This window comes from Spea bombifrons, chromosome 1, assembly GCF_027358695.1.
Source record: "Spea bombifrons isolate aSpeBom1 chromosome 1, aSpeBom1.2.pri, whole genome shotgun sequence".
NCBI lineage: Eukaryota > Metazoa > Chordata > Amphibia > Anura > Pelobatidae > Spea > Spea bombifrons.
The window spans coordinates 108,768,051-108,779,607 of record NC_071087.1 but is presented as its reverse complement, the minus strand read 5'-3'; the positions used below and the strand labels follow the sequence as shown (position 1 = coordinate 108,779,607).

The 11,557-nt window shown below is 38.8% G+C and overlaps 1 protein-coding gene across 1 annotated transcript; it reads right to left on the bottom strand.

Annotated features, from left to right (window-relative positions):
- Positions 1–279: 279 nt before the first annotated feature.
- Positions 280–6,004, bottom strand: LOC128474497 (transcription factor Maf-like). The gene is made up of 3 exons (XM_053456850.1): positions 5,876–6,004; positions 2,700–3,134; positions 280–907 (listed from the first exon to the last, which is right to left on the bottom strand). Exons 2-3 carry the CDS (start codon positions 3,132–3,134, stop codon positions 530–532), a joined length of 813 nt encoding a protein of 270 aa, XP_053312825.1. The 5' UTR covers positions 5,876–6,004; the 3' UTR covers positions 280–529.
- Between the last annotated feature and the right edge of the window lie 5,553 nt (positions 6,005–11,557).

The window sequence follows — 11,557 nt, the reverse complement described above, 5'->3', positions numbered from 1 at the left end:
ACGTAGCAAATTTACGAAAGCATACTTTAATATGCATTCATCGCTGGTGAGGCTGTTAGGTATAGGATATCGACCCTTAATACAGTGGAAGGTTTTCTTTCACTACTAAATTTACATATATTTGTATGTATTTTTTCATAATACCAAGATGTATGTGTGTATATATATATATTTATATATATATATTATACCTCGGGATGGCCCTGTATAAACCCCCTGCTCTATCATAGTGAGGGTATGTTACTTTGGAGCACGGTATAGTGAAGCAATAAGAAACTGTTGTTGAGGTTTAAGGTAAAACATGTTTGAGGTTTCAGAATCCAGCTGGGGGAATGTAAATAAGGGACAATCATCAGTAACGTCTTTCTCCTTTATATGAAATTATGGGGTTGAGTTTTTCATTGTGTCACAATTTAACGCTCCAGGATCTTAGTTATTGTTAAGGTTAGGGTCTTTTCTTCCCAGAGCTTGGTAAATCTGGATGGCAGCGGCTCCTCTGATTTGGGATAAAGTCTCCTGATTTTTGGGATCACAGGAAGAGCTCGGCTCCAGGCCCTGTCTCCCCACCTGCTCCCAGCACATCTGCCCCTGCCCCGCCTCCAGTAGCACTCAGTAGTTTCTCATAACGAGCCCGCCATCCATCCCTCTCACGGGTAACCCGAGCCACTTCCTGCTGGAGTTGCTGAAGCTGACGAGAGAGCTGACACTTCTCTGTCTCCAGGACATGGCGCTGCTGCACCCGCTTGTATCTGCAGGATTGGGCATATCCTCTGTTCTTTAATGTGCGGCGACGTTGCTTCAGTCGCAAAGCTTCTTCCTTGCTGAATCCGCGGAGCTGGCGATTCAATTCCCTCACAGACATTCCTACTAACTGCTCATCAGAGAATCGTTCCGACAACGGAGAGAGCTGGGGAATGAAAATATAATGTTACAGCTGATAACAGTAAAATCACACTCTATGATACAGTTCTCTAAAAGATCTATGATAGCCAAGTGCTACGGGCCAATGACCCTAGCTAGTCGAGCCATGTTTATGAACAAAGAAAGAGTTCAAGCCAAAGCCAACCTATTGTAACCTATTGTAACCAAATAACCATGGAGCTTTCATTGTCATCTGTAGGATTTCTCACTCAACATCATACTTGCAACAAAAATATCACTAGGCTTAACAAACATTTCCAATGTGAAAATGATATTCCTTGATTGAGGGTAATAACAACAATACTCTGTTTTGAGTTTTGTACTCTGGTTTTGTTTTTTAGGTTTTTGGGGGTTTTTTTGTAAGGTTTAAGGTACACAACTACATGCATATCCTAAATTAACATACACAATGGGATCTAGAGCATGTATGTAAAATAAAAATATACTTAAAGTGAATCCATGTACTGATTCAAATGTATCATTTCCAACACAAAACATGAAATGCTCAAAAGACGCTAGAAAGACAAAATTACATGCTGGCGTCATGCTGTTATGTGTGCTATATCCTTACTTGTGAGTGTCCTTAAAGTGAATGTCCTTAAAGCAGGGTATGCCTGTATTTAGGGACACTTTTCATATAGATGTGCAGATTATGTAATGCCAAACACTTGTTAATGTTGCTAAAAATATCTATGAAGCGTGAGGATGAAAGCAAAACTCTCAGATATCTTAACTCTCAACCTCTTCATTTTTCTGCTAATTGTGCTTCATCCCTACCACCCATTTTCCCTTCATTATTTATCTCCTTCCAATGCCCCTTCCCTCTCCCTCTTTTCAATCTCTTGATATTAGCAGATTAAGTGATCAGTGACATGTCCGGCTTTGCGGCTATAACTGTACTGACAAATCCTGTCACATAAAGTGTGACACATGCCCTGTAGATAAACACATACTCACATGGTTCCAGATCACAACTCTTTACACCCTTGTGGCCACGCATGCTAATTACCCTACACAATATATGTGCAAAGTCCAAATTTAGTGTGCCAGTTGTGTAGAAAACCAGTTAGTTTCTTCCTACTCTGTGGTAGGTTATACGCTTATAAGAAAACCCACAGTGTAGGAACCATAGTGGTTTGTGCCACAAATCTACACACTTATTCTTAAATAGTTTAATTTCTATGGTTGTTTGTTCCATACTTGATGTTGAGTGATATACAAACTAACAATAATGAAACACAGACAACACACACACACCTTATACGTAAACAATGAAAAGTAGCACCAATAAAGATCAGCCAAGGGTTCTTCACTGAAAGATAGACCAGTAAACCAACTATGGAATATCCCATGGTGGTCTGTGTGTCAAAAATTTGTGAGGACCCATGTTGTTATGACTCTTCTGCCACATCTGTGAGTCATACAGACTGTACCATTAGAGCACCTAGAGCACTATACAGGACACTACATATCTGGTTTAATACACTATGTTTAATCAAGTACCGTTTTGCTTAGCATGAAGCGGTGAATCTGGCAACAACATGGTACCTACAGTTTTAAGCAAATAACTTTTCTTTTCTTCATTTCCATGATATATTGCTGTCCATTTGCACCAATGTTCAGTCTCACTTTTCAGCTCTTGCCACAGTTTTCCAACATCTCCCAAATAATCATAGAATTGGATACCAGGTAACAGCTAGTGGCCCATCTAGTCTACCCATAATTAAATAATAATTATTTCAAAAACTTAATTCCTACCCTTCACTCTCCTTACTCACCTGGTGCTGCTGTGCATTCATTTCCTCTGGACTTAAAAGGTAAGCAGAAGGGTGAGAATTATGTGGGTGCGGCCCTGCTGTCCTGTACCCACCATCCATCCCTGGAAGAGTAGGTGCTCCTCCACCTCCCATTAGAACCTCCACAGCATCTTCAGGAGTAAGTGGCAGTCCCTCCCCACCCATCTGCTGCTGCAAAGCTGCCATCCAGTACAGCTCCTCCAAGCTGGGACGAGGGGGTCCCGCAGACTCTGGAGGGTCACTGAAGGTGGGTGAAGGAGGCACTGAACTGCAGGGTGTAGAGCCAAGGGAGGGAGGAGGGACCATTCTGGTGGCCCTGGGTTCAGGGGGCTCCCGCTTCACCTCAAACTTCATTAGGTCAAAATCATTGAGGTATTCAAGGGCCAAGGGTGTGCTGGGGAGATCAGAGAGTGCCATCTGTGGAAACAAAACATAAGAGTAAATCAGTATATTCTTCCTGGTAACATTCAGTATAAGAGAGCACCTAAGAACAAGGGATGTTATCAAAGTAGCATGGAACTGTTCATAGTCAAGGGAAATTCCAATTCATGTCAATTGAGAACGTACAAGGAGAAGTATAGAAATAAGTGGGAATTTACTACATTAACAGTTGTTTCAAAATAACCCATGGGGGTACAAACTGTTTCATAGGTAACACAAAGGCAATCTAAGAAGGGGAAGTGAATTGTGCAGAGCAAATGATTATTACAGTGATCTATGAACGAGATAAAGAGCAAGAGTAGGAGCGTGAAGATATCTTTTTCCACCATTTTTATCTCGGAAAGATAAAAGAAAGAGGGATAAAGGATAGTGAAAATTCAATGAATAAAACAAAAGTAACCAAGGCAATAGCAGGTCATGGGACACAACTTGAGCGTTAGACAGAAAGAAATCAACAAATACAATTGTAAAGTGAAAGCAATAACTGTAACAAACATCAACTAATAAGGTGTGCTAGATATGCAAGATAATCCGGTGTTATCACAAAGGTCTATATATATTGTCTATGTTTTGAGGTAAGAGAGACACAAATTATTCAACTTAATAAAGACCGCAAAGCCTCTTCGTATGTAAAACTAAACTTTAGACTCCAACACTTTTAGCATCTAGATAAAGACCTGTTGAGTTTGAACCATCAACTGTTCCATTCCAGGGAGGCACAAAAACTATCAAGGTAGACAATGTAGAAGAGCTGTGGCCTTGTTTTTTTAGCATCAGACCCTCTTTGCTTTACTCTAAAATTATTGTTTGGTGCACGCTGCCATTTTTCTGATCTTATTCCACAGAGTAGCTGTGGCAATCAAGAAGTTTCTCTGATGTCACCACATCTCACAGAATCTAAATATTGATTAGCTCATTGCCCCTTTTACTCTGTGACTGAAGAGAACTAAACTGTGACAAGTTCCTTTGCAGGGATAGACACTGTTACAATATAAAACAAAGCATACCTAGTGAATACTATTAAAAAAGCACCCATTTAAGGCATAAATATTGGGGATTCCGTCACACTATATAGCCATATATAGCTTAGCCCGCCATTTCAAATTCATGACTATGTTTACCAAGGAGCTGAATCAGTGGGATTGCACTGCATTTTAACCCAAATGAGACACTCAAGCAACTTTAAGACTTCTCTGGACACCATTAATGTCAGAAACTGCAAAAACGCACAGCCAAAAAAGGGAGCACCCAACCTAAAAAAGCATAAAAGGCATTATGATCATGTTACAATATGTTACAAAATGTTCCAATATGTATAGGAGAAACATTATTTTCAGAATCTAATGCTGGTTACAGGAATCTCAGATAAATGTGTAAATATAATTAGATGAAAAATATCTCATGTGACATTAGACCAAGTCATTCTAACACCAGGTTATATGGGGTGGCGTAGGTCAACTAATATATGTGTGTGTATTCATAAATATATTAATGTTCCAGAGACAATTCTTTTCTTTTTGAACACCTCCTTAATACACAAATGTGTTCGTACTTTGAGTGGATCGTGTAAGTTCGATGCTCATACTGCGATACATTTCCAAAGACCTCTCTTGTCCCATAAAGTGGAGATAATTCTGTCTCTGAGCTCTGTCTTATCCTGGATTTAGCGCTCAGCTTTGAGTGATACTGTCTGACAACTCCAGCTACCCCTACCTTGCCAGATCCCACAACTTATACTTCTTGAGCGGACAGAGATAAGAGGCAAATGCAGGTAAGGCTAGAGAATCAGAAGGAGAATAGTATTATCAAGGTGCAGGGACAAACAGCTAATGCGCTCCTTCAATATGACAAGTGGTAGGTTAAAGAGGACATCTTGCCCTGGACCCCCCAGTGGGTGTGACTAAAACTCTTATATTTCAAGGAATAGGCGTAGCACACAATATCTATATATATATATATATAGTATATATATATATCTCATTTAGAAGTTTAGGGTCACTTAGAAATTACCTTATTTTTTTATTTAAGAAAAGCAAATTTTGTCTATTAAACGTACATGAAATATATCAGAAATACAGTGTAGACATTGTTAATATTGTAAATGAATATTTGAATATTGTTGCTGGAAACAGCAATTGTTTTAATGGAATAACTTCATAGGCGTACAAAGGCCCTTTATCAGCAACCATCACTCCTGTGTTCGCTAATCTATGTATAAATTTAAAAAAGGCTAATTGATAATTTGTGTATGTATATATATATATATATATATATATATATATATATACGACCCCTTTTGCAATCTCCTATTTTTTGCCCTAAGATCAAACCAATTTATTTTCATTCACAAATTAAAAAAATGAATCGATTGGCAATAATCATCTATCATATTAAGAAACTGAAAAAGACCGGCACATTAGAATTAACTCCGATGCGTTTAAATAAGTTCATAAACCAACCAGTATATGTGTAGCTCTAATTCATACATATTAGATGCAAAAGGTAGGCATTTGACTTGTTGATTCACAAAGCTTTTTCGTGAATGGCATTTCTATGTTAACATAGCTAAGGCTGTTTTCTCCAATTGATTGCTATGTAGGGGATTCAAGTACAGATTCCACCTATGCAGTAGGTAAGGGTATAGCGAGCACATTATATAAAGTAACAAAGTTCACAGCAGGAGGCGTATAAAAGGCACAAACTGGATGATAACTTACTCTGAGAGTGTTTAACTGAGGTCAGCTCCTTCTCTGCTCTCCCCTATCACAGATCCCCATACGAGTTCTGGGCAAAGCCTGCTCTGCCCTCGTTTGACAAATACCGATCTACCTGGCCTTGTGTCTTCCTCTCTGCCACTGAGTGCTGCTTGTGTCCTGGGTGCAGGGGTTAAATAGCGGGCCTGTGAGCTCACACTTATCTCATTATGGGCTCTCCAATGGCCGCAGCCAGGGGATAGATGGGGAGGGTGAGGGCAGAGGGCAGGTGGGGGGGGAGGGTTTAGAAAATTATTCACAGAGTGTTGGATCTGTCAGAGCCAGGGCTAAATCTCTCCAATAAGGTTGCTGAAGAGGGGGGCGAGGGGGCAGAATGTACGAGTTAGGGGGTGGGGAGCTTGGCACAGCCTCTGCCCATTATACATTAGTGTTCTGCCCAGTAACAAAGTATAGATAGATAGATACACATACAGACATAACAATACAGATGTAGATGGATAGATAAATTGAGACAGAGTGATTAACGATAAGTACAAAAAAAATTACAAACAGACATAGATAGAGACACAGTGAATGACAGGCATATAAACAAAAATTTAGTTGAGTTGCTTCTTTCATGAAAACGTGCGCAAGCCACACAAAAAGGTGTAGTTAACTCATTTATTGTTCCCTACAACTTGACTTCTCTGCCCAACATGACAGCCAAGTCCAGATGAGTTAGGAGAAAAATATTAACCACCAAATGGCAGCTGCACTGAAAAGAGGTGTTTAGGTAAAAAAATTAAATGCAGAAGGGCCCACTCCCACCAGTATTTGTAATAAAGGCAAAGGGGGTCCCAGGACCCTATATTTTCTAGAGGTTGATGGCATCTTGTCCATACCCCCATATATAGTGGTGTGGGGTAACCAACCAGGTACAGGAGAGCGGCCCCCAACCATACATGTTTTATGTGCAGTATCCACCAAGTAGCGAGTGCATTGCCCTAAATATGAGGGGACAGATGGCAGTAATGCAATACATATATTGCCAGCTTAATGCCTCTTCTGAATATATAGGCCTGGCAGTGCACCAAGTCCCCTGAACTAGTAGAAATAAAATGGACCAAGCCAGGGGCCTAATCTATCACACAAAGGCACACCATCTGAATGTTAAAATAAAAGTAAAATTAATGACCATACTTACTAACGCTACCTCTAACAAGAACAGATAACGAGGACCAAGCTCATTCATCCTGTGAAATAGCATCATTTGGTTGTCAAGCAGGGAACTGTAAAAAAAAATCCCGATCTTAAATTTTCAAACAGTCAAGAATCAGTCAAGAATCTTGAAGTTTAAACACATCTTGCATTTGAGTATAAATCACAGCTCATTTATAATCAGATATCAGACTGCCATCAATTTATGTTTGGTACAGCCATAGATATATTATATGTTTGTTGAGTTTTCTCATTATTTATTTGGTGTTCCTTTTTTTAGATGGCTCCTTTCCTTAAGCTAAAAATGAGGATTCACAGGTGTGGTTTCACAAGATCAACATACAGTGTATGGATGCTTTACAGGCTGTACCTCTGTGTAATAAAATGTGGACTGTGATTTTCTATCCACAGTAAAAAGGATGAGAAAAGAGTGAGCGGGTGGAGGAACCCAGGAACCCTCATTCTGTATATTAACTCTAATATGTGACAGGTTCACATCTGGTTAATATATCTGGTTTCTTTTTTATTTATCATTATTATTATTATTATTAGTCAGTGTTCTGCATAAATCCATGCAGGGCAATAAGCATATAAAATAATTACTGTCTATCTGAATATCACATGACTGAGCTTAATGACCCATTGCTATGTTTATTAAGGTCAAAGTATTAAACATTGGTGCCATGGATTTGATTAGCTGATATCAAACACTTTAGTTCTTTATGTCTATTTTGACTTAATAAATGTAGTAAGAAGGTTAAAAAAAAAAGTGGTTAGTAGAAATTGTGTCTGTAAGGATTGTTTAGATCATCTTATTTTCAGATACTTTCACAGTTTGGTTGAGTACGTCTTCCACGCTCATAATGGCCCATAACGGGAGCAGAGTTCTTAGATGCGTGTTTGTTTCTAGGAGCATCTTATTAAAATTAACTAAAAATACTAATACATTAGTAGATTTTTTACTATGCAGTTATCAGTCAGGATGGATGGATGGATAGACAGACAGAAAGACAAACAGGCAAATCTGGTGACCTTCCTAACTGCAGTTCTAGTTGCTCTCCCTGACATCCTGTGTATACGCTTTGTACAAACATATTGCAACACTGCTAGCCGTGCATAGCATTGCATGTATATAAGATACTATACTATTCTTTATCCTTGCTGTACAGGTGTTTAGTTTTTTATACCCTATATGTACTCTTCTGTATTCTTAGACTAGACGTACATGCTATTGATGTCTTGCTCCCTATAAGGGCACAATATCACTTTCGTGGAGGGCTGCATGCAATTAAGTAGCATTTATACTAATTAGGAAACTAATGTTTGCGGATGCCCCATTCATTTTCATATTCATGGATCTTCGTCTTTGTATTTATTTTCTTAGCTAATCTTGGTATTCTGGTCATGGTCCCAGATTGTTCCAAGACTTATATACATTTCACATGTAAAGCGCTACCTTATTGGGGAAGTAACTCACAAAAGTGAATTAGTTACTAAATTACACATCCCGCGTACTGCAGGGTAGCACATTACATGTCCTGGTCATCAACATGTAAAATGTTTATGGTTATCCCAGAAAATGGCAATATGGTTGCCCTGGTCTGACTAGGAGCTCCAATGAGCATTAATCTGCCACTAATATGTAGTTTACCCTCCAATAAATAAACAGTGTACTTAACAAGAAAAACGTTAATGATGAAATTAGCCTAAGTGTTCACTATGTTTCTCAAGTGCTAGGAAAATCTCCTGCTGATGTTGTAAACTTAATCCCCTCTAGCAATTCTGCTGGAAAGATAGACTGGTTGTTTGCCATTTGATCCTACAGCTGGTATTAAAAAAGTGATTTTCTTGAATCTGCCATATTTGTTGCGCATCAAGCATCAGAGTACCAGAGGAGTGAAGTTAACTTTTTATAGATAAAGCAGTTCACAACCAAAGAAAATCAGCACAGTGAACAAGACTCAAAACATGTACATCTATATGTCCAACATGGAAAGAGGGAGTATGTGTTGGCAGTGTACATGTGACGTGGTACACTAATTTATTTACGATACACACACGTATACACAGAGACAAAATATTTGAAGCCGGTGCTCTAGGTGTTTGCCTTGTCACGGTGTGTTATATGTGTGGGTTTGTCATAGTGTTTAATAGTTGTCATTGTGTGTCTATGTGTGTGTGTGCGCGAATCCACCTCTAATCCCCCTGTCACAGTGTGTTAGTAACAGACGTTGCTTCTATTGTTGAGTTAGTACGGTTACTCTGGGGTCACACTGGCTAAGCCCCCCCTTCGCCATGATGTAATGGTGCCTGCTCACTCCCCCCACCCTGTACCTCGTTCTCCGGATAATTAGCAGAATGAAGTGTTAAAGGGATTACACAAAACAATCCTTTAAAGAGAGATAGGATTAAACACACGCAGTGACACACAGACTGTGTATATACTGAAGGGGGGGAGGAGGATACAAGAGGGGGAGAAAAGAAGAAGAGGCAGAGAATGAAAGAGGGAGGAGAGGCAGACAGAAATAAAAATACACATTGTAGGGTAATATCGTGCCTGAGTAGCGATGGATGTCAGGTGAAAGACAGCAGGACAATGTAAAATTTATCAGCAGAAGAATTCGGCATATAAAGTTGATGGAATGTGAACATGTTAATATTTGGAAGGAGATCAACATTACGGATAGTACCAGTGCAATATCTGCTTAATGCAGAAATCAAAATGTTGCCAACCTGCAGGCATTGTCACATGATCTCAACAGCCTGCATCTGTATGATAAGAAAGGTGTGTGTTGTCTGACGCTACACTCATTCTGAAAAAAGTGTAGAGTCCCGCGTTAGCCGTAAAAAGAAAAAGACCAAATCTGGTAATAATATAATTATATTTAAAAGCTGATAATATATCAAATATAATAATAGTATAATATACCTGAAAAAGAGACCAAGATAGTCTATTATACTTCAGTTAGCTAATAATGGTATTCAGGGCCAGACTTGGGATAATGAGGCACTGGCACTTTAAGGCCAGCAGCCACCTATTGATGTAAGTGTGGCCAGCGACTTCATATGACAACCCGTAGATTACATTTTTATGCTTACGTAGGTGGCCACACCAACAATTTTGGGCAGTGTGCCAGATGGCAAGTTCAGGCCTGATGATATCATCTTTTCCATAGTGGAAAGAGTTTACATGTATAAAACATACAATCACATATCCTAATAACATATATTACGGCATACGGGGTTTTATTCAAATATTACACAAAAACAAACAAGAACACACTATTTCAAAGGCAACAAGAATACAAACAAATATTTATTGAAAATGCCCTAAAAAACAGAGTGGCTTCAAAATGCCAAAGATGCCAAAACAAATGCAAAAGTGACAGAATTGGTCAGAAATAGGTATATGTAGGGTTAATATAAATACACAAAGGAGTATTTAAAGCCATTCATTTAAATTGTGTCATTATGTGTGTTTGTGTTATGGTATAAACCGAATGTATGGTAGTATGTTTAATACTGCTATTAAAAAAAAATAATTATTAAAAATTAATTATATCCGATTTGGATTTTGCAGAGGATTTTGGGAATAGTAGGATACAAATGGAAACTGAAGCAGTAAAGGAGCAAAAGCATTGCAACCTTTAATTGGATAAACCCAATTCAACAATTCTGTGCTCTTCTGGGATATTTATTATTATGAACTAAAGACAGTAACACAAGTTATGCAATAGCCTTTCGCACTCTGTGACTCTCGGGTTAGTCTGGCTGGTTTGTTCTGGAAAACGATTCATTCGAGGGTGATCCCACCCCCTCATACACACCACATGCGAGGGAGAAACTTCTGTAAAGAATAAAAGGCATGACCCTCACAATGATCCTCATGCCGTAACACTCATACGGACTCAAAAAAATGAAATAAAGGGGTGTATAGCGCACAATGTGCTGGATATTCAAAGAGACACGCACCTAGTATTATAGTATGACTGCCGGACTGAGGTGATGAAAGGCACAATGTCCAGGTTTAAAGGGGAACATCACCACCACAGCTTTAGAGAAGACCTCCTACCACACAATTTTGTTATTACTAGTATAACATTAAAAGTAAGTTTTCGAAAATAGTGGTAAACAATAAAGTGGCATGGTCTTAATCACCTAGTCGGACTAATGAAAGTCAATGGAGGTATGGACTTCATTAGAATTTCCTCAAGGTCTACACATAGAGAAAGTTTGTTGGAACAAAACAAGATAAATTTGGGTTCTTAACAATGAATTTCATGCTCAAGGAAAAGATTTCCCCCATGGCACTGAAGCCATAAGTAAATAAACGACCTAAACTAAAACTGCCTACATTCTTTGTTTGTCAACTTAGTTTACAAATTCACCCATGGAAGCTGAGAATGACAACAGCCTGATTGAAAGAACTACGGTTGTACTAAAGAGTATCACTTTGCATATATTGTGACTCCAAATCCTACTTTTTTT

Bases quoted from the DNA above. Each gene is read 5' to 3' on its own strand.
- LOC128474497 (XM_053456850.1), bottom strand. From the start codon at position 3,134: ATGGCACTCTCTGATCTCCCCAGCACACCCTTGGCCCTTGAATACCTC. The intron at 908-2,699 runs GTGAGTAAGGAG...TTCATTCCCCAG, and splicing joins TGAATGCACAGCAGCACCAG to CTCTCTCCGTTGTCGGAACG.